At 47.9% G+C, this 22,928-nt stretch overlaps 1 protein-coding gene across 1 annotated transcript in view; it reads left to right on the top strand.

Annotated features, from left to right (window-relative positions):
* The window catches only part of CCDC30 (coiled-coil domain containing 30), a 43,639-nt gene extending 29,931 nt beyond the window's left edge, over window positions 1-13,708 (top strand). Inside the window, exons 15-19 of the mRNA XM_062507792.1 lie at window positions 9,916-10,057; window positions 11,500-11,636; window positions 11,917-12,028; window positions 12,796-12,863; window positions 13,489-13,708. Of these exons, the coding sequence (XP_062363776.1) occupies window positions 9,916-10,057; window positions 11,500-11,636; window positions 11,917-12,028; window positions 12,796-12,863; window positions 13,489-13,708 (679 nt within the window). The remainder of the gene's footprint in view (window positions 1-9,915; window positions 10,058-11,499; window positions 11,637-11,916; window positions 12,029-12,795; window positions 12,864-13,488) is intronic.
* Window positions 13,709-22,928: the final 9,220 nt, after the last annotated feature.

Here is a 22,928-nt window from a genome sequence, read left to right as displayed (position 1 = left end):
TGTCACACACACTGACTCAGAGCCAATTGTACATCAAGCAGTGGAATTTATTAAGCAAGCGGTAACAAGCAAAAGCAGCGCTGGGCGGCCGGGAGTTAGCGCTCCACCAACTGCGCGCACTTTCCTCTCTCTGTCCTTTGGGGTTTATACCCCTTGTTTCTGCTATACGTGTCCCTTTTGCAATCGTGTCTGCGCTGGCACTGCCTGTTGATAGGGGTCGTACTTTGCTCTCCGGTGGTCGTTGGAATGAAGAAGACTCCTCTTCCCGGCAGAACCTCTGCCTTATCAGTAGATCCTTTTTACACGTTGAACAATGGATACTTAAGTATGGTTAATTAACTCAGCTCAAACTAATCAAGACATTCTTGTGGACTACGGGTGCATGACTTGTGCCCTCTCAGATCTGGTTCTATTCTTTGTTATTTTATTGAACTCTTGGTAGTCCTTCTATTTTAATGAACAATTTTTATGTTGTTTTTATTACAATCCCTCCTTTTCTTCTTTCATATTTTGTTCATTAAATCTTTTTAATTCCTGATAGCTCAATGCAAGCTCTTTTTCCACCTCCTCATCATTTAAGATGTACTCGTATTTAGCTTTAATTAACATCAGGTGAGCAGCTTCTAATCGCCCTTTTACAATTTCTATGACCTTATTAAAGATGCAGGGTCCGAAAGTTAATCCGAACACCAGAAATAACAAAGGACCTGCAATTGTAGATAGCAGAGTAGTAAGCCAGGAAGAACTGTTGAACCAAGTGTCATACCAGGACTGTTGAGCTTCTCTTTCTCGCTTTCTTTGCTCTAGCCTTTCTCTCAATTTAGCCATTGTATCTCTAACAAGCCCGGTATGATCTGCATAAATGCAACATTCTTCTTTAAGTGCCGCGCACAATCCTCCTTGCTGAAGGAAGATTATTAGATCTAGCCCCCTTCGGTTTTGTAATACTACCTCAGATAAAGATTGAACAGATTTTTCTAAGGCTGTGATTGATTCTTCTATTCTAGCTAAATCTTCATCTACTGCTATCCTTAATGTATTAAACTCTGTTGTTTGTCTCACTAGGGAAGCTATTCCTGTACCAGCTCCCGCAGTGCCCACCAACATAAGTGTGGCCACAGTAAGGGCTGTAAAGGGTTCTCTTTTTTGTAAATGATGTTCTGGGGTATTTTGGGCTTGATATACATATTCCTCTGGATGGTATATAATTTTGGGGACTCTTTTACCACTGGGTTAGGACCGACACCCACTAGGTCTTTTGGGACTATTTCTTTCTTTATTAGTATTAATCCTCCTCGGTCTGTGCCAGGTTCCCAAAACCGAATTCACCAGATTTTCCCAATATTCCACCCTGGATCCTGTGGATTGGTTATGTTAAGGTAAATCATCCAACAGGTATTTCGATTTTCCCCTTGCACTGTGTCATCATATCCATGTTTGGGTATTTGACATCCAGGCGGTCCCCACCCGACTCTAAGGTATCTGTCTTGGCCTGCCCCCGGTTCCCAATCAGAGGCAATAGTTTCACATCCCCAATATGCACAATAGTAATGTCCAGGCCAATTGCAATAACCCCATCCTGGATTTGAGCTTGGGCACATATAAAAGGCCTTAGATTGTACTTGTCTTTTGTATGTGTTATCAGTCCCTGCTCGAATAATTGAGCTCAAATGTGTTTGGAAGCTTGGGGCTGCAGTCGTAATCGTTGAGTTTATAACTATCGAGTCTTCTATTTGTATCAAAGACCATTTGAAAGGTTGATGCTTGTTCGCATAAGCATCTACTTGGCTGATTTGTATATATATTACAGCTAAAATTCCCATAACCTGCCAAGAAGGGTGTGGTCCTGGTGGATTTTTATTTTCAATTCCTTTGTGTCTTAATGTGAAATTTTTATTTTTTGCACCCCCCCTCTGGGTCTATGAGTGATTTCTGGGATTTAAAATCCTTGAGGCAGTTCTCGGAACATTTCTGAATTGTTCCAGTCTGTGGGTTCTCTCCTCCACCTTTTCTTATCCCTCTGCCTCGCTCGCCGACTCGGTTGCTTCGAGCCGCGAGGGGAACCATCTTCTCGGCAGCAAGGATATTCTTCAGGAGGGCCATGTCGTTTTTTGTTGCCTCTTTTTATAAGATTCCCACTTCTTATCCTTCACTTGCGGTGAAGAACACCAGACCCCAGGTACAGCTTTTCTACAATTTCCCTTAATGATTTTAGCTATGAAAGGAACTGGTTCATTAGGATGGAAGCAATAATTTTCTGACCTTGCCCCCCCTTGTGAATACCCTTCCCCTTCATGTAAAATCCTTTTAGTAAGCTCCCGTTCTAGTTGATAGCAATTCTTACAAACACTGCTAGGTGGACTTCCTCTCTAACAATGGACCCACCACCGTTCTTGGCAAATTTTACAAACAAAACATACAAATGGATCACAACCACAATCCTTGTTCGAGCAATATATCTTGAAATATCCAGTTATCAAGTAGTTACACTTAATTTCGCTGTCTCATTGTACCCGAACTACCTTCACAGTGTTCATTTAAGTCCGTTTTAGGGTGACTCTAAGATCTCCTGGAGCGCTGGTTACTTTCCAGGGTTCCTCGGAGGAGGGGTGTATAGGTCTTTTTATCCTGCTTGCACGAGTCCAGCCTTTTTCCGCGGTTCTGATGGCAGTTTCTGTAGTGAGTAACACAACATAGGGACCTTCCCAAGTTGGAGTTAACGTATTTTCTTTCCATGTTTTAACCAAAACCTTATCACCCACTTTTATATTGTGAATCGCTAAGTCAAGAGGAGGTCTTTGTACCAATAATCCAGCTTTTCTGAGTTTATCACGAGCTTGTGTCAGCTGTATTATGTAATGATTAATTTGTTGATTACTTATCTCGGGATGATCCGCTGGGGCATCCATATTATACGGCATTCCGTAAAGCATTTCAAAGGGGGAAATCCCTACATCAGTCCGGGGTTGAGTGCGTATATTTAGCAAAGCTAAAGGTAAACATTTTACCTAAGGTAATTGTGTTTCATACATCAGCTTGGTTAGTTGTTTCTTTATTTCTCCATTTATTCTTTCTACTTTCCCTGAACTCTGTGGGTGCCAAGGAGTGTGATACTTCCATTTTGTCCCCAGGGTTGAAACAATTTCTTTAGCGATTTTAGATGTAAAATGTGCCCCCCTGTCTGAATCTATCACCTCTATTAACCCATATCGAGGGATGATATCTTCTAGCAAAATTTTCACCACTGCTTGTGTAGTTGCTCTAGAGGTAGGAAAAGCTTCTACAAAATGGGTTAAATGGTCAATTATCACTAACAAATGTTTGTATCTCCCTACCTTAGGCAAATCAGTAAAGTCAATTTGAATGTGTGAAAAAGGTCTGTAGGCTAAATCCCTTCCCCCAGCTTCCCGTTGTCACCAATGCTTCTTATTCACCTTTTGACAGGTTAAACATCGTTGTGTGACCTGTTTGGCTAAGTTATGCATCCCAATACAGACATATTTAATAGCAAATTGATCTATCAAGGCTTGTGTACCCCAGTGAGTTTTGGAGTGGATGGCTTCCAAAATTCTTCGGGCTACCGGTTTTGGAAGAACTTCGCGACCGTCTGGCAATTCTCGTTTATTTTCCTTTCTTCACTACCCCCATTTCATTCAATTTCTGTTGTTCTCTCTCAGTGAATGTGAGTATTTGAATTGGCCCGTGATAATAACAATGCATCTTAGTGGGGTTCAAACAGACACATTCTATCTTATCTATTTTGGAATCTTCCCAGCAAAGCATACGAGGTAATTTGTTTAAATCTTTTTCACAAAAGGAGCAATTTCTCTTAACTCCTGCAGCCTTTTCTTTTAATACCCTGAGGGCTGCGGCCTTTGCTTCGTGATCTGCTAGGTTATTTCCCCTCACTCGATTGTTTACTCCAGTCTGGTGCCCTTTTACATGGACCACAGCTATTTCAGTGGGCCACCTTAGAGCCTGTAAAACCTTCCTTACTAAATCTTCATGAATTAATCCTTTTCCCTGGGAATTAATTAAACCTCTCTCTTCCCAAATTTTTCCAAAGGTATGCACCACCCCATAAGCATATTTTGAGTCTGTAAAGATTGTTCCTGCTTTTCCTCTCAATAATTTCAGTGCTTGCCATACAGCATACAATTCACAAGCCTGCGCTGACCACACAGAATTTAGTGGTCCTGATTCTCTCACCTCTAGGGTCTTTCCATTAATTACTGCATAACCAGATTTTCTCCTTCCTTCAACTACTCGGGAAGACCCATCCACAAACAGTTTTTCCCCATATTCTAATTCTTCCTCTTCTAGGTCTGGTCTGATTTTTGTTTGTTCTTCTATTACCCTTAAACAATCATGCTTTAAGTTTTCACTCGGTTCCCCATATAAAAATTGGGCGGGATTTTGGAGAGAGGTTGTCTCTAAGCTCAATTTAGGAGAAGATATAAGGATCCCTTCATATTTTAAAAGCCGAGCATCAGTTATCCATTTGTCTGCTTTCTGTTGGAGGACCCCCCTTATGTTGTGAGGAGACAAAACATGCAACTCTCCCCCGAAAGTGATTTTTACAGCTTCTTCTACTAACAGAGCAGCAGCCACTATCGACTGCAAACATGTTGGCCAACCCCTTGATACCGGATCTAGTAATTTAGATAGGTAGGCCACAGGCTTTTTACTACCAGCCCAATCCTGGGCTAACACCCCATATGCTGTTCCTTCCGTTGTGTTTACAAAGAGATAAAAAGGCCTTTTTAAATCTGGGAGGCTTAATACAGGTGCATTTACCAACTCTGTCTTGAGAATTTGTAATTTGTCTTCATCTAACTGATTCCACTTAAGTAAACCAGTCTTGGTTAATTTTTCATATAAAAATTTTACTTTCCCACTAAACCCCTCAATCCATTGTCTACAATATCCAAATAATCCCAGTAATTGCCTCACCTCTCGTTTTGTTTGTGGCCTTGGCATAGATAAGATCCCTTTTATCCTATCCAGATCTATCTTTTTCATTCCTTGCTTCAGCCTGTATCCCAGGTATTTTACTTCTTCTACAAATTGGAGTTTAGATTTTGATACCTTCAGTCCTTTTAAACTAAGGAAGTTCAACAGCTTTATGCTCTCTTGCCTTACCACCCATTCCTCCTTGCCAGCAATCAACAAGTCATCCGCATATTGAATCAACACGGCCCCTTCTCCTAACTTATAATCACTTAGTAATTGTTCAAGTGCTTGGCCGAACAAATTGGGGGACTCAGTAAATCCTTGAGGAAGAACCGTCCAGCGAAGCTGCTGTTTTCTATGAGTATCTGGGTCTTCCCACTCAAATGCAAAATAATCCCTACAATTCTCTTTCAAGGGGCAGGCCCAAAAAGCATCTTTTAAATCTATTACACTATACCATTGATTATCAGGTCCTAATTGGCTCAACAGGGTGTAAGGGTTTGCTACTACGGGAAATCAGTTCCACGGTTCTTTTATTAATTTCCCGTAAATCATGTACTAACCGGTATTTCCCATCAGGCTTCTTAACAGGGAGAATGGGTGTATTAAAAGGGGACATGCAGGGTTGCAACAATCCTTGTTTTAGAAGTCTTTCAACTTCGGGTTTTATCCCCATTTTCCTTTCATCTGAAATTGGATATTGCTTAATCTTTACTGGAATGTCAGGGTCTTTCAATGTCACTTCAAACGGTTCTATCTCCAATCGACCCACAGTGTTGGGGGTATACCAAACTTTTGGGTTTATTTCCTGTTCATCCTCTACTCGCAATGGACATAATTTTACTGTTAATTGTTTATTTTCTATACTAATTTCAATTCCTAGTTCTACCATAAGATCTCTTCTTAAAAGATTGTAATCAGCTTCAGGTACCAACAGGAGGGTTCCTAAACCCAATTTTGAGCTGTTTTCAAAAGCTACATCTTTAATTACAGGTACACTAAAAGGTTCTCCCTTCGCTCCCACAACTTGGATTCTTTCTTTTGATATTTTACATCCTAAAGGGAGGCTTTGTACTGTGGACCTTTCTGCTCCAGTGTCAATTAAAAACTCTATTTCCTGTTGCTGGGGACCTACTTTCAGCTTTACCAGGGGCTCTGATCTTTCTCGGGTCCCCAGCAAATAGAGCCCCTGACCCCCCTAATCTTCCTTAAATTCTTTCTCATCTGCAATCCTTTTCCGACAATCTCTCCGAAAATGCCCCCTCTTTCCACAATAATAGCAAGTCTCCTGGGTACCCTCCTTTTCTCTAGGCACATTTCTGGTTCTAGGAGGGCCCGCCTTCGAGGAGAATCGACTAGTTGTTACTCGTTGCCCCTCACGTACTACTGCCATCATTACTTTAGCCTGCTTCCTGTGTCCTTCTTCCTCCCTCCGGACATACACCTTCTGCGCTTCCCGCAACAATTCATCTAAACTACGATCATGCCAATCTTCAATTTTCTCTAACTTTTTCCTGATGTCAGGCCAAGATTTTGCTACAAATCGAGTTTTTAATAACACTTGACCTTCTGGAGTATCAGGGTTCACCCCGGAATATAGTTGAAATGACCTTCGGAGCCTCTCTATCCATTCAGTAGGGTCCTCATCTTTCTTTTGGCTTTCACAGAAGGCTTTATTTACACTTTGTCCCCGAGGGACAGATTCCCGGATTCCTTGGATTAGGATAGTTCTTAAGTCTGCCATATGGGCTCGGTGCTGTGGATTTTGCTTATCCCAATTAGGGCGTTGCAATGGCCACTTCACATCATCTTGGGGACCTGCCTGGTGGTCCCTGTCCCACACCCTCATTCCCGCTGTTCTGATCATTCTCCTTTCCTCAGAAGAGAACAAAATTCCTATGATAGACTGCATTTCATCCCACGTATATATATTGGGACCCAAAAATTGATCAACCCTTTCCGCCACCCCAAGGGGATCTTCTAGCAAATGTCCCATCTCCTTCTTGAATTCTCTAACATCTCCAGAATTAAGGGGCACTTCTACATAGCCTATGCCCGGTATTTGGGCAGGCTGCCCCTGTTGTCCAGCATTTGGATTAGGGATCATCCCCAGGCCCACTTCTCTTAATGGATACAGGGTTGGACCTTCTCTATCCCTCCTAGACTGGCTGCGAGTGATCCTTCGGTTATCTTCGGATCTTAACTCGTGGTTCCCCAATTCTTGTTCCCCGGATTCTTCTTCATGATCTGACTCTAGGACTTGTGCCTGGGGAGGTGGGGGAACTGGGAGAGGAGGAGATATGTAGGGGGGGGGGGGGAGCAGTCGGGACCTCCTCGGATCATTTAGATTTCTTTTTCCCTCCCCAGGTGTTTAGGGCAAACAATCTAGTCCTAGTTTCTCCCACTATCCAAAGGGCAGCATATTCACTTTCTTCCAGGCAAAAAGGTTCTTTAGAGTTTACAAAAATATTTAATGCCTGGCAAATCCAGTCTTCGGAACTTCTGAATACTGGCCAAAACAGATTATCTCCACGGATCTGTTTCCCTCCCCACACCTCCATACAATAATGTATCATTTTGACCTTATCCTTCCCTTTCCTAGAAGGCTAATCATTCCAATATTTAATCATCATCATCCCTAACGGACTGTCAGGGGGTATCTGGGGGAGCTTTACTGGGGTCCCCTTACCCATGGGATCAGAGGGCTTGCTTTTCCCCTGTCCCATCTTCCAGAACACCAACAAACACTCACACACACGTTTCCCTCTTTTTGTGGCCCAGTTCCTCCCGGGATTTGGGAACCACACTACTCAGAGGTCTGCACTTGCTTCACCCACACCGGGCGTCTCATTTGCTGTGTCCTGGGATACCCAACCCCAACTGAACGGATTCACACATATACTTACGCTTCCTGCGTCTTCGCCCGGGGCTTCGTGCACAAAGATTATGGGGTTACCGGTTTTCCTTTGCTTGTTACCAATTTAGGGTTTGTCGGTAAGGGTCCAGGAGGGTGGGCGCAGCACCAAGGCCGCTAAAAGCGGGGCGCCTCCCTGGTGGAGGTCTCCCACCGGGTTGCCCTTATCCGAGTCACGGCACCAATTTGTTATAAGTGTTTGTCACACACACTGACTCAGAGCCAATTGAACATCAACAAGTGGAATTTATTAAGCAAGCGGTAACAAGCAAAAGCAGCGCTGGGCGGCCGGGAGTTAGCACTCCACCAACGGCGCGCACTTTCCTCTCTCTGTCCTTTGGGGTTTATACCCCTTGTTTCTGGTATACGTGTCCCTTTTGCAATCGTGTCTGCGCTGGCACTGCCTGTTGATAGGGGTCGTACTTTGCTCTCCGGTGGTTGTTGGAATGAAGAAGACTCCTCTTCCCGGCAGAACCTCTGCCTTATCAGTAGATCCTTTTTACACGTTGAACAATGGACACTTAAGTATGGTTAATTAACTCAGCTCAAACTAATCAAGACATTCTTGTGGACTACGGGTGCATGACTTGTGCCCTCTCAGATCTGGTTCTATTCTTTGTTATTTTATTGAACTCTTGGTAGTCCTTCTATTTTAATGAACAATTTTTATGTTGTTTTTATTAGAAGCTCATCCCCCATGTCTGCTGTCAGAGAATTCAAGACATGTTTGAATGGGAAGGGACCTTAAAGCCCATCCAGTGTCACCACCTGCCATGGCCAGGGGCACCTTCCTTTAGCCCAGGTTGCTCAGAGCAAACTGTCCAGCCTGGCCTTGGACACTTCCAGGAGTGAGGCAGCCACAGCTGCTCTGGGCACCTTGTGCCAGGGTCTCCCCACCTCCATAGGGAAGGATTTCCTCCCAGTATCCCATCTGACCCTGCCCTCTGGCAGTGGGAAGCCGTTCCGTGTCCTGTCCCTCAAGGCCCTTGTCCCAAGTCCCTCTCCAGCTCTCCTGGAGCCCCTTGAGGCACTGGAAGGGGCTCTGAGGTCTTCCTGGAGCCTTCTCTTCTCCAGGTGAACACCCCCAGCTCTTCCAGCCTTTCTGCTCTCCTTGGCAGGTGAAGGCAGCACAGGAGGATGGTCTGGGTATCACTTGGGGTCTGTTGTCAGCAAAGACTCTCCCTGGAGCTGCCCCTTTCTCCCCAAAGCCCTCTTGGTTAATTTGAAGCAGAGTAGCTTTTCTTATCAAGAATTTTGAGCAAACATGGGCAAATACTCCTTATATGGTAGGAATTTGTCTTCTGTTTTGGTATCATTTTACCTTCTATCCCAACTGGATAAAACTGAACAAGAACTTTGCTCAAACTGACAAGTGAGGAAGAGCAAAAATCAGAAGTGTCAGGAGGGAAAAATATTTGTCTCCAATGTCCTAACTCAAAGAAGCTCGCACTGAAGTGGCTCTTCTTGTTCCTCTTGACCTGTCCATTGCTGTTTAGAATTCTTAATTTTGCAACCAATGTGTCAATGTGGCACTTGGGGACATAGTTAGTGGGAGGACTTGGCAGTGCTGGAGGAATGGTTGGACTTGGTGATCTTAGAGGATTTTCCTAAATTTTCCTCCCATTCAGAAGTCATTCCCTTAACCATCCACATGCCCATCAACAAAACACACTTATCCTTTCCTTGGACCTTGCAGTTTTGGTGCCCTTATAATACTGTTTGTTGTAAAGAGCTGGGAGGGATGAGCACAAGGATTTATAAAGCTGAGAGTTACTTTTGGAAATGCTTTGGGTCATTTTCCTTTATCAATTTGCATTTGGTTGACACTTAAAAATTAAAATTTCCAACAAAAACACCCCAAAACTGATCAGTGAAAGCATCTAGATAGTCTCTGTGCTCATTCTGGATGGGAAGGAGGAGCTGGGGGATGGCTGAGACTCTGAGTTTGGACTTTGAGGAGCCTGAATAAACCTAGGACATTCTTGCCTGGATGGTGATCCCAAGCCAAAGTGCCTTTCACAGTCTGATGATTGTCCCTGCTTTCACAGGAAATACAATGAGATGCAGCTCCGGCACAAGGACAAGATCCGCAGGGCCAAGGAGACCTTCATCCATGAGGTAAAACAGAGGGACAGTAGGATCAAACAGCTGGAAAATGAGCTCAGCGAGTCAAAGCTCCAAGTGGAAAAGGTGAGAGGACACATCCAGGGCTTCTGCAAGGGGATGCTGCAGGGGCATCGCTGCTTCTGAAAGTATGCCCTGGTAGCCAAGAAGGCCGATGACATCCTGGCCTATATCAGGAATGGTGTGGCTAGCAGGAGCATGGAGGTTATTCTTCCCCTTTACTTGGCACTGGTGATGCTGCACCTTGAGTGCTGTGTCCAGTTCTGGGTCCCTCACTTGAGGAAGGATGTTGAGACCCTTGAGTGTGTCCACAGGAGGGAACAAGGCTGGTTGGGGTTTGGAACACAAACCCTGTGAGGAATGACTGAGGGAGCTGGGGTTGTTTAGTCTGGAGAAAAAGAGACTCGGAGGTGACCTTATCACCTCTCTACAGCTCCCTGAAAGGTGGTTGTGGTCAGGTGGGGTTGGTCTCCTCCACGCAGCACTGATAGAATGAGAGGACACAGTATCAAGCTGCACTGCCAGAAATTTAATTTGGATATTAGGAAAAGGTTTTTTACTGAAAGTGTGATAAAATACTGGAATCATCACTGCCCAGGGAGGTGGTGGAGTCACCATCCCTGGATGTGTTTAAAAAAAGACTGGATATGGCGCTTGGTGCCTTGGGTTAGTTGAGGTGTTAGGGCATGGGTGGACTCAATGATCTTAAGGTCTCTTCCAACCTCATGATTCTGTGAAAATAATCATGGATTCAGGGAATGGTGTGAATTGGAAGGGACATTAAAGCTTATCTCATTCCAACCTCTGCCATGGGCAAGGACACCTTCCACTATCCCAGGCTGCTCCAAGCCCTGTTCAACCTGGCCTTGAACATTGCCAGGGATGGGGCAGCCACATCTGCTCTGGGCAACCTGAGCCAGGGCTCCCTGACCCTCACAGGGAACAATTCCTTCCCAATATCACATGTAACGCTGTCCCCTGGCAGTGAGAAGCCATTCTCCTTTGTCCAGGAACTCCAGGCCCTTGTCCAAAGTCCCTCCTTGCAGGAAGGGACCTGTGTGACTACCAACCTGTAGCAACAAAAACCCAAAAAGAAATTCCTGGCTCAGGATAGCCCTTGGGGGCAGTCACATCCTCAAATCGCAGTCTAATACTGGCTGAGCTCCATGTTCCTTTGTCTCAGCAATTCCTGCTGGGAGGTGACCCCAGAGCCTCTTTTTGGGGTATTTTACATCGAACAGGGTGTGGAATTGCAGAGTCATTGAGGTTGGAGAAGACCTTAAAGATGAGGATCTTCATCAAATCCACCTATCCACTCACCACCACTAAACCATGTCCCCAAATGCCACATCCACATGATTCTTGAGCACTTGCAGGGGTGGTGACTGCAAGCTTTTAGGAGCTGGCACCCTTAATGGTGGTCCCTTGGGAAAGCCCCGAGATTTGCAGAGGACAGAGAAGAGTCAAAAGTAACTGGTGATTGTTCTTTCCTTCTCCACCACCCTAAGGGGAAGGTGCTGATTGCCCAGATCAATGCTGAGAATGAGAAATTACTCCAGGAGAGGCGATGGCTCCTCCAAAAAATATCAGATCAGGAGGAATTCCCTTGGAGCCTCTGGTCTGGGATTCCCTCCCTGCAGAGTAGGTAGGTCCATGCTGATGTCCATCCCCTGGGATCCTCCCTTTTCCTGGTTTTGTGCCTCTTTCTGTTACGAATTCTAGAGGAAAGTCTGGATTGTGCCCCAGCTGTTGGTGCAGTAGCTTTCTTGGCTGTAATTAGAGATGTAATTACCCCGTTTTCCCATCCAAGATCCTGCCGCTGAGCTGGAGGCTGTGGAGAGCAACAGCTCTGAGGTTGGAAAAGAAAATTCCTGTTTGAAAACATGGCTGGAAGGAAAATAACTTGTGCTTTGTGCCATACCCAGAGGGAAGATCCTGGAGGAGGAGAACGCCCGGCTGCAGGACAAGCTCCAATTCTCCAGCCATGTGGCCTTCTCCCAGCACCTTGCCAGGAGCAGCCCCACTCCCAACACAGAGGTGAGACCCTGGGAGGGCTGGGATCAGCAGCAATCACAGAACCTGATGTCTAAGGGGCTGAGGAAGAGCTGGATCCATCCTGTGAGATGGAAAGGGTTCCCATATGGTAGGTGCTGACAACTGTGCTGAGGAGAGGCTTTGTGAGGAGCTGAAGGCTCCATACACTCAGCCCCTGCTCATCTCTGAGCTGCTGCCCATGGGATCCCCTTCCACAGGGACAGGAATCTCACTTGGCACATTTAGAGCTGTTCAGAGGCCTTAGTTGTAAAGTTGGCTCTAGGAAAGGAGAACCAACCCTGTGTGCTAGATTGGGAATGTTCTTCCTGCCAGGAGGAATGTTCCTCCCTCAGGCCAAGCTAAGCAATAATTCCTGAGCGGAGTGAAAGTATTGGTCATGTTAATGAAGAGCTTTGGCTGGAGAAATTGAGAAAATCCAGGAAATCAAAGAGTTTTCAAATCAACCAGGTGGATTTAGGAGATTATTGGAACTTTTAATTTGGAGAGAACCCAGGTAGGTTGGAAATGAGCTGTTGAGGGGGAAAGAGCTGCTTGGGGCTCACCTGGCCTTGGTGGGGCTTGGTTTGGATTTTTTGGTAGAAATTTACACCCAAACAACAACCAAATCCCTGATTAGCACCTCTGTGGGACTGCAGTTGCTGGAGAGGATTCTCAGTGAAGCTGAGAGAGAGCTTGGAAGATCAGGAATTGTTGGAATTCAGGGTCTGACCAGTATCTCCTCCTTTCAAAGTCTCTGTTTCTCCTTCCAGGACTTGAAGATTGTTCCTGGGTCGGAACGCCAACCACAGAGTAAAGTGTTGCCGCCTCCTCGTGCCAGGTACTGTGGGGGGAAGGAGGAGCCAGGGAGGAGCCACTTAAGCATTTTGGCTGCTCCACCCTCTGCTTTCACCTCCCAGAGGCCATTTTTGTTAATTTTTGGTCAAATTTTAGGGAAAATGGTATTAAAATGGCATTGAAATAGTATTAAAACCAGTCAGCTGATGGGATGGAGAAGTCAGATTTTCAGAAGATTTTGGGGAACATTGTGGGATTTAGGAATCTTGGTGCCCAGGGGCTTTGGAGGAGTCTTTATACAAGAGGTGGTAAGACTTGGAGTCCTAGTACGGCCAGAGCTGTGTCCCCACATCACTCTGGGATGTGTTCCTCCATTCTAATCTATGCCAAACCAGATGAGGGGAAGGCAGAGGGACCCTGTAGCTCTGGAGATGCAGCTCAGGGGGATTGATCACAGCCCCAGGTGCTGTTGGGGTGAAGGATGGTCCAAGCAGGTTGGACCTGGATCAACAGCCCTCTAGGCTGGCTGATGGTGTTTCCCTTCCTTGGTTGGAGGAAGAGCCTTGATCCAAGAGAATAGCATCAACATCGTCCTGTGCTGCTCAGAGGCGTTGGGTAAGGGTCCCCCAGACTCCATAGAATGACAGAAGATGGAAATTTATTTCCAGCTTCCCAGCCCAAGATGTCCCAGAGCCCCTCAGCACCCTGAAGGCCCCACAGAACACAAAGCCTGAGGGAGAGGCTGAGAGCCAGGATTCCTCCTTCTGCCTGTCCCCATCGCAGCCTTCAGAGATCGGATACCTGAATGTGGCCTCTCCTGGGGATACCACAGCCCCCATGGCCTCACCGCTGCATGATGGGAGCCGGAGCCTTGGCTCCGAGAACTGAGCTGGGAATGTTGGTTGGTGCAGTCTTGCCTGAACTGCAGGATTTTGCCTCCTGGGGCCATGGGATGACAGAGCCTGCAAAGAGAATTGCCAAATGGACTGACCCCATGATTTGTGGGATATATTCCAACTGAATTATTCCACAGATGTTTTTTTACTTGCCCACCTCTAAATGTGTGTGATCCCAGATCCACTGAAGGCTGGAATTTATAGATGAACTCTGTACAGTGGTAGAGGGGTGGGTTGAAGGGTGTCTTCCCTCAAGTCTAATTCCCTGTCCAGTCCAAATCTATACATTTTTTAAATAAAACTTGGAGAAGTTCCCTTTTACCCTGTGCCCACAATCCATGCACACCCACTGGTATACCCCTTTTCCATGCTCTCAGAATTCCCTTTGCTTTGTGCAGACGTGAATGGGATATCTGAGCACTGGGGAGAGGATGGGTATGTGCAGGGAAGGAAGATGGGAGAAAAGAGAAGCTCTGGGGGCAGGATGCTATGGGCAAAAGGGTCAGAAATGAGATAAAGGTAAATGGAAGGGGAAAAGGAATTTGAATAAGGATAGAAGGGAGGAGGGATATGAGCATCCAGGAAAAGAAAGGAGATACATCTGGAATAGATGTTCTCTGAGGATGCTTGGGTGGGATTGATCAGGCCCTGCGAAACAGAGTGGTTGGAGTCTGAGGATACGAAGAAGGAAACAGAGGGATCACAGCTGTAAATCAGGTGGGAACAGAGCATGGCTGCACATCTCCATGGGCCTTTCTGTGCTTCCTGGACTCTCCCTGTCTGTTTTGGGGAGTTCTTGACTCCTTGGTTCGCCCCCTCTGCACACATCCCTTAGAGGGTATCCCATGCCCTGGTGTCCATTTTGGGGGCTATCCCCACCCCTTGGTTTGTTTTGTGCCATGTCCAGGCCCCAGCACTGCCTTTGGGTGTCCCTGGACCATGCCTGTGCCTGTTTGGGCTCCCCACAGCCCTCAAGGAGCCTTTTGGGGTGCACAGAACCTCTCCATGGGATTTTCTGTGTCACGGAGTCCTGGGTGTACCTTTGGCCTCCTCTGCACACCCCAGTGTGTGTGAGCATTGCTTGGGGGAGTTCAGTGCATCCTCAGCCCTCTGGCTGTGCCCTGGGCTACCCCAGAGCCCCCTACTGAGCCTTTGGCTACCACAGACCCCAGGGAAGGTATCAGAAGCACTCCCATGGAGGGCTGAAGGGTTTCATCCCTTCTGATGGGGCAGAACTGCCTCAGCCACACTTGGGGAGAAGCAGAGTCAGGTCTTAGAAGGGGTACAAACCATTAGAGACCCTGAAGGGCCCACAAACTCATTTCTGGGCTTTCCACCAGAGGGCTGGGCATGACCCCAGTGTTACATCAGTCAGTGTAAAACTCCTGACCCCAGGGAAGGTCGCTGGGTGTTCCCATTAAGCCTGATCCTCTATTAACCCACTGAACTTTGTGTTTTTGGAGCTTCCCCCACACCTGATCGATCCAGACTGTTACCATCACTTTGACCGTGGACACTGAAATTGCAACAACCAAGCCTTGTCATTGCACCCGTGGGGGGTGAGACCTTTCCTCTCCACTCTTTACTCTGATCCTTTCTTTTTATTCTTTCTTTTCCTCATGTATTTTCTGAAGTGTTATTTCTATACTTTTATATTGGTGTATTTCTAAAGGAAATAATCAAAACGGGTACAAGAGGTGATTTTCATTGCAACCAGTGTTAAAATAAATGTGACATATATATAAATATATATGTATGTATGTGTGTAAACACCAAACATTTAGTGTCCTTTCATCCATTACAAGGGATCTATTAACCCAAGAGCCTGGGTTCTCCCACATCAGAGATGGCTTGGAACAGCTCCATCAGTTATTTCTCACCTCACAGCAGCTCTGTGCCCACACAACAGGATGGGCAATTTTCCATAGCCCTCCAATGTCTGGAATCTTGGGCCCTGTCTTGCATTGAGGGGCCTAAAACAACCACAGTACCTGAGCTGGGACCTCCCCAGTGCTGGAAGCATAAAATAGGGAAGAAAATGCAAAGCTCCAAATGTGACAGGGCCATGGTGCAGATACAGAAGCAGAGGGAAGTCCGCGTTTTGTGTTGTTGTGGCACTGAGAGGAACATGGAGCAGGGCATGGCCTCATTCTTCTGCTTGAGGCCCAACAACTCCTACCAAGGAATATTCTGTTCATTGGTATCATGGCCAGGACTCTGTTGGTTTGACCAGGAATGCCTCAACCTTCCCAGAGAGAGTTCTCACAAGGGACAGCCTTCCAGGGACTGGCACTTCTGGCTGCTGGGTAACCTCAGCAAGGGGGGACAGCCTGTGGCTGCTGGAGATCAGCTCTTAGCAGTGAATTTCAGCTCCGTGATTCCAGCTCTGCCTTTCTAAGACACCCCAGGCCAACACAGGGACAGAGAGACAGAAGCATCGTATGACAATTCCACAGAGGTTCTTTGCTGTCCAGCAGCTCTGTGGAAGGGACCAGGGACAACACCTGCCTCGCTGAACTGGGGACAAGCTGGGGTTTTAATGAGGAAAGCAAGGGTGGTACCAAAGGGGGAAGGACCTGTCCTGGTTTGAAAGACAGGTGTTTGCTAAGGAAAGCAGAAGCTTCCCTTCGGACTGAAAAAAAATGTGATTCTTCCGATTATTATAATTTTGGAATTAAGAGAGCTCTCAGGCAAAGATATGGGGGTAGGAATAACAGTTCTTTACTAGTATATCTAACAAGACAAACAAGAACAACAACAGCTATGAAATTACCCACAAACAGAACAGTAACTAAAATCCCAGTGTTTTTGGCTGCAGGCACCTTTTGCCTGAGCTGCAGTTCCTGGTGCTGGGGGCGGGCGGGTCCCGCAGAGCCGCAGGAGGGCTGGGGGTGATGGCAGCGCTGTCCCAGGGGGAGAGAGAGATGGAGAGAGAGAGAGCTCTCCGCTCACGGTGTGGGTCCCAGTGCTCAGCAGAGTCCTGGATGGTGGTAGTTCACAGCGAGAAGGCAGCAGGGCAGGGTCCAATAGTGGTTTCCCGACGCTGGGATGGCGGAGGTGGGGCTGAGATGGCGATCGTCCTTCTCGTCCGAACTCCGTGGGGGAAATGGGCTGAGGCCCAGTCTTCTGCTTCCTTTTCTGGCTGTTTGAATCTCGCGGGGTTGCCCTCTTCTCTCTCCCCTTCCCCTTGTCACCAGGGCCCAGTCAACAGGTATCTTAGCATGACAATGGGGAAAATTCCACAGAGGGAAAAGGGAGAGAACCAACCCCCAACAGGACCAAAGCATGGTGGGATAACTGAAGCCCTTGGGATAGCTCACCATGGCCAGGAGGATGTGTCCATATAAGGGGTATCTCTCCAGGGGAGCTTGAGGTAGGCTTATGGGCTTCCACACCCTCTTCAAGGGATATCCCTCCAGGGCAGAGCTGGGGCAGGCTTACCAGCCTCCACACACTGGGACCCCAGAGAACAAGAGGTTTGACCATGACCCTACCCACAGCACTTTGCACAGTTGTGGTTAAAAAGGTAAGAAATGTACCCCGATTTTATACCTATGTAGGGGATGAAAGCTCAACCTGGAATTTGGAGTTACAGATTGGTGGTGTTGTCCCGTTCATCCTGCCCAGAATGATGCCCCAGGGTAAATCCCTGGGTAAGGCCGTGTTGAGTGTTTTGACACAGGAAATGAATCTGTGATTGTAATGGCATTGTTGGAACTCTCTGGGGCTGTACTGCAGGTTCGTTTTCCTTATGCCCAGCATAGGAATGCATCTGGTACAAGGTAACTGGGATCTCTGTAACTGGTAATTGTGGATCCAGTTAAGTGGGATCAGTTACCCTGTATGTCACACACAGTGGACCCTGCTCTGGGTGAACCCCAACAGAACTACACTTCATGGACTTTTCACGCATCCAGTATCAGCTGTATGGCTGTTTTTGCAATAACCTGTTGTGGTGCATCCTCCTCCCCCTGCTATATGGGAGCTCCTGATAAGCACCTGATGAAGTGAAGTGTCCCCTGATAGTACAAGGAACTCCTGAGTATATCAGGAACAGCAGCTGTCCAACAGCCTGTCCAAGGTGAGGAACAAAGTATAATCATGCATTCCCTGACAGCCTTGGAACAGTCCCTGCCGGAGTCAGAGCTTGAGTGGAACAGTACCATTGTTGCTGGAGTTTTGAAAACAGTTTCTAAATGTTTTGGATAACTTGGATTCTGGCCAGGATAGAAATTTACTGATGATTCAAGCCAGTCATCTCCTAACCTTGCAAACACCAGTCCAATCTGCCTTGGAGTTCTCCTGTGCTGCAGCTCTGTGCCTGTGTAGGAGTTAGGCCCACAATCTGAGATAAGGCATTTCCATGGGATATATGGTGATGGGAGTACCTGGGTGTGATCATCTGCTGAGGAGGTGATGGATCATCAGGCAGAGGCTGAATAATGCCTATCCTTGGAATCTTGCCAGGTAGAAGAGGGAGTGCTGCTCAGGTGTCACATTCTGTTCTGCCCTTGCCAAGACCCAGAGCCTTTGGAATCTCTCTCATTATGACTCGATATCCCTAATTTCCAGATAAATTGGATGCTCCTCTCTCCTTCCCAAAGCATGGACACCTCTTAGCAAAGATTTGTGCCTCCAGATGCATCAGAAAATTCCTGGGAACATTAGTCCTGTGCAGCTTTTGCAGGTCCAGAGCATTTATCAGTCTCAGTCTTAACAAGAGTCTGTAACCTGCTGCTCCAATAAACTGCAGTGTTGGTGAATTTGTGTCTGTGAAAGTTTCCACTGGATGTGACCAGATCTGCCAGGTGGAACTGGCTCCTATCAATAATTCAGCCCTGCTGCCCCCAGCCCCTCTGATCCCTCAGGACCAGCTGGGACACTAACTTTGCTTGCTGCCAGATTTCTAACTCATAACACAGCAGTTCCCAGTATCCATGTAAATAATTCTAAATCGATTTCCATTCTATTTTCCTGTGTGCTTCAGCAGCAGCTGTGGGAGACTCATTGGAAAGGGCAGTGGCTGAGTGGGGGCAGCCCCTCGAGATGATGAGTGCAGCCTAATTCCCCTGTGGGTTGAAGCCGGGGGCTTCTCTGTGGGGCTCTGCAGCCCCTTGGTCACACATGTGAGGTCATAATGATAAATTCTGCCTCCATGGAACCGTAACACCCACTTCCCTGAGAGCAAGAGACCAGCCCAGCTGTGGTGCCCCACTGTTCCACCAGGAGAGGAAGTGGTCGGGCAGAAGGAGCTGCAGTGATGACAGAGCTTTTCCCTGGCTTCCTCCTTGCACTGTCTCCGGATCTTGTGTACTTCCACAAGGATGGTGAAGTTTGAGATCCCCCAAGGTCCTGGCATCTTCCTGCCCCTGGGCGCAGGAATGTGTTGGTGGCTTTGCCCAGGGAGAGGGTCCCTTTGGAGAAGGGGATCTGACATTAGGAAGGTGAAGGGGGGATGATGAACTTCATAACTTCAGCATGGCCCTTTCTCCTGACAGAAATCACTAAAGTTTGGGACTGTGTGTCTGAGTACTATCACCAAGACCTGCTGCTGAAGAAGGTGGGGCTGGTTTCCTCATGGTCCTCCCTCATACCACGGTGGTTTCCTGATCCTTCCCCATCCTGCCTGGCCCTCACCCAGCCTAGAGGACAGAAGAGGTGCCCTAGGCAGACCCTGCATTTTAGCCAGAGACCCATTGTGAGTGCAGGCAAGAAGTCAACTGTTGCTTGAGTAGAAGAATGTTGGATTTCCTCTTTGGAGTCTTCTGCAGGATGGCTGGAAAGGAGGGACACCCAGGCACCTCTCCTGCACTCCTTGGGCTTTCCCAGGCTGCAGGAATTTCTCCCACGTCTTGCACCCTGCAGATCCTGGAGAGGAGGGAGTGAGGAACCATCTGGAGTAAAACAGAGTGAAACAGCTCTTCTCCAAAGTTTTCCTGGGGGCTCCAGGAAAGGCCTTGGAGCTGCAGGGGTGGAAGATCACCCTTAGTCTTCCCTCCTTTTTGCCCTCTGATTGCCTGCTTTTGCTTCCAGAGAGTTGGGCTGATGGGCCTGGGTACCATCCACATTATGAAAAGACCCATCTGGCATGGAGAAGGGGAAGGTTTCATGGCAGACAGTTTGGAGTTTGAGCTGAACAAGCCATTTATGGTGGGGAAGAAGAGTGTCTGTGGGAAAAGCCCCGTGCCTGGTAAGATGAGCCCTTCAGCCTTGTGCTCCCACTGGACAGGGATGGGTCCCTCCAGCAGCCCCTCCAGGGCTCCCTGAGTGCCCACAATATGCTGGCTGCCGCTGGAGAGCTCCTGGAGGTGTTCCTGAGAATCTCCTGGCACCAAAGAGGCTGATGATCCCCACTACTTTGGGAAGGCAGGAACCAGCATTCCTGCTGGCTCCTGCAGCCACCTTAGAGGTTCTGTGGAGCTGGAGCATGGTGGTTGAGCTGGCAGTGCAGTGACAGGGTCTCATGGCACAAGCAGGGCATTTGCTGCTGGGTGAAGAGTCACTGTGGTGGGTGGAGGTTGGTGGGCTCTCAAGGGGCCACAGAAGGGCTGAGTGAGTGACTTTGTATTGGGTGGTTTCTCCACAGGGCTTTCCAAAGCAGATGAGTTGGTCTGTGCTGAGGTGGCCTTGCACCTCCACAAGCCCAAGGCCACCATCATGATGTGCATTGAGGCCACACTAAAGATCTGTGAGTGGGCCTTGTCCAGTGGCCAGAACTTCGAATTTGTGTTCAAGGACATTGGCATCCTGGTCTGCTGGGGAAACTACATGGTCATGCGGTTCTTTGAAGACTTGGTCCGAAGGGTGGCTCCGTCACAGCACCTGGCAGAAGGTTTGCTCCAAGTGAGTCTGGCATGTATTTTATGTGCCCTCAAACTCCTGGGGACACAACTGTGGCCTTGGACAGCTTTCCATGGTCCTAGTAGCTGAGCTTGCCCTCCTGCTCCAGGGAATTAGCCCTTGGCTTTGGCTCCTGTGTGTCCAGGCTCCTGGCATGGCCTTGTTGTCTCAAAATGCAGAGGTCATGGAGATGCTTATGGATTTGGGATGATGTAGGGGCACAGGGTGGTGAAGAGAGAGCTGGAGCTGGGGGTTGAGGAGAGGCAGCTGGGACTGGGAGTGGAAGAGGGGTTTTGTGCCTTGCGAGCAGCAGGTAAATTCCCTGAGGATTCTGCCATGTCTCTGTCCCTGTTGCAGTCACCAAATCTGAAGCCGTTATTCATAGCCCACACGGAAAAGGATATTTCCCAGATTCCACCTGGAGGTGTCTTAGTGCTGCCACAGTGAGTGCAATTGTTTCTGTACATGGCAGGGTGATAACCAGCAACAGCTTTTGGTCCTGGCTTCTTCCATGTGGGAGGAATCTTTGGATGTATTTAATTTTGGAGGTGGAATTGAAATTGTGCAAGGTCCATGGCCATTCTGGTTTCTTTGGGGAGTGTCTTCAGGTGGATTCCCCTGGGAAAAGGGCCTGCTTTACCTTCCCACCTCTGTGGGAATGACTCCAGAGGCACAGCTGGGGGCCATGGAGCAGAGAGCCTCACCAGCTCCTTCCTTTTCATTTGAGAAAGACTGAGAACCAACAGGTCCCAGAGCCTGGGGTGTTCTCAGTCACTGCGGGTTTGTTTTCCCTGGAAAGCATCTCTGACAAGTGGGATCCCAGACTTGGCTGAGAGGAGCCCTATGGAGGGAGACTCTTCTCCCCATGCTCTAGTGTGATGTTTCATTTGGAAAACTGGATGCCTGGGAACAGCTTCTTCCCAGAGGCTGCCATGGACTTTGCTGCCCTTACTCAAACTGGTGTCACCACCTCCTTTGCAGCTTTGTGAAGGCAGATGGGAAGTCCCAGCCACATCCTATAAGTGCTTCCCTACAAGGCACTGGAACCAGAAGCAAGACCAACACCAAGCGCCAAAAAACTCCAGGTAAGTTCCCTCCTAGGAACTGATGTCCTCCATGCAAAGCGAATTCTGTTGCCTGCCAGAAAAGTGTCCCGGCCGGTCCCTCTTTTTCTGAACGGGGACCTAAGGAAGCAGTGGGACAGGACCATGGAGCAGCACAGCCCTCAGGGAAGGGGACTCGGCTGGGACAGGAAGGCTGGGCGATCCCTCATGCACAAAGTGTTCAGGAGATGCAGTTGAGAGGAGCTTCCTATTTTTCTTCTTCAGGGAACCTTCCCAGCCAACACCTCCTTCTTTGTCCACATCTTTCTCCAAGTCAGATATGTGATGTGAAAGTGATGGGAAGAGAAAAGAAAAAGGCTGATGGTGGAGTGCAGAGAGGGAGGTGAGAGTCTAGGAGAGCTGCCTTTAGGTAATTCCATGCTCCTGGACAGGTGTGAGGAGCTGTCACCTTTGGCCCTGCTGCCTGTACTTATGGAGAGAAGATATGGGCACATGCCCAAGGTCTCGGCCCTTCCCACAGCATGGGAAGCAGGCAGCAGTGTTTTGGAGAGGCCTGGAAAACACACTGGAGAAGATGCTTTCACTGTTCTCAGACAAAACGCTTGTGTGATGTCTTTGCAGTTTACTGTCTCCAATTGAGAACTCTGTGAAGAAGGACAGAGCCACCAAGGGCATGGAAGCACCCCAAACTGGGCTGGCAGCTCCCACCAGGCAGGGAAAACGTGTCCAGGTATGTGACATGGATGTAGGATCATGTCCTGTGTCACTGCAGGGAGGCTGTTGAAAGGGTACCTTTGGATGTGTCCATTCTGGGATGTCTTTTGGGTCCTCCATTCAGTCCTGAGAATGACTTCATCATTCTGTGCTGTGTTGCTAGGAATCTTTCTCTGAACGGAACCCTTATGGTGTCCAGACTTCTTCATGAAGCAGAGGGTCACTGCCAAGATCTCTGGGGGAGAAAGGAAGCATCCAAACTGTCCCTTGGGTCATGGGCTGCAGGATGGGACCCTTGCTGCCAAAATGTATGAGCTGCCTTTCCCTTGCTTCATGTAACAGCTTTCACCCCTGGAAGGGCAGAGGAGTCCAGGGAAGGCTGCTGCCTTCGGTCCTAGAGAATTTGAAAAGCTAAGGAAGGAGAGAGTGGCTGCTGTGGCAGGAGTGGTTGCTGCTTTGTCCCCAGAGAGAAAAGAGAAGACACTGTCCCCTCATGTAGGAAGACCACAGCCAAGGTAAGAGTGTGGCAGCAGCTGTCAGGGCCAGGGGGTTTGAGCAGGTGGGAGGGACCCCTTTGCGATTAAAGAAGTGGAG

The sequence above is a fragment of the Cinclus cinclus genome, chromosome 23 (assembly GCF_963662255.1).
Source record: "Cinclus cinclus chromosome 23, bCinCin1.1, whole genome shotgun sequence".
NCBI classification, from domain to species: Eukaryota; Metazoa; Chordata; class Aves; order Passeriformes; family Cinclidae; genus Cinclus; species Cinclus cinclus.
This window is presented reverse-complemented; position numbering and strand designations above follow the sequence as displayed.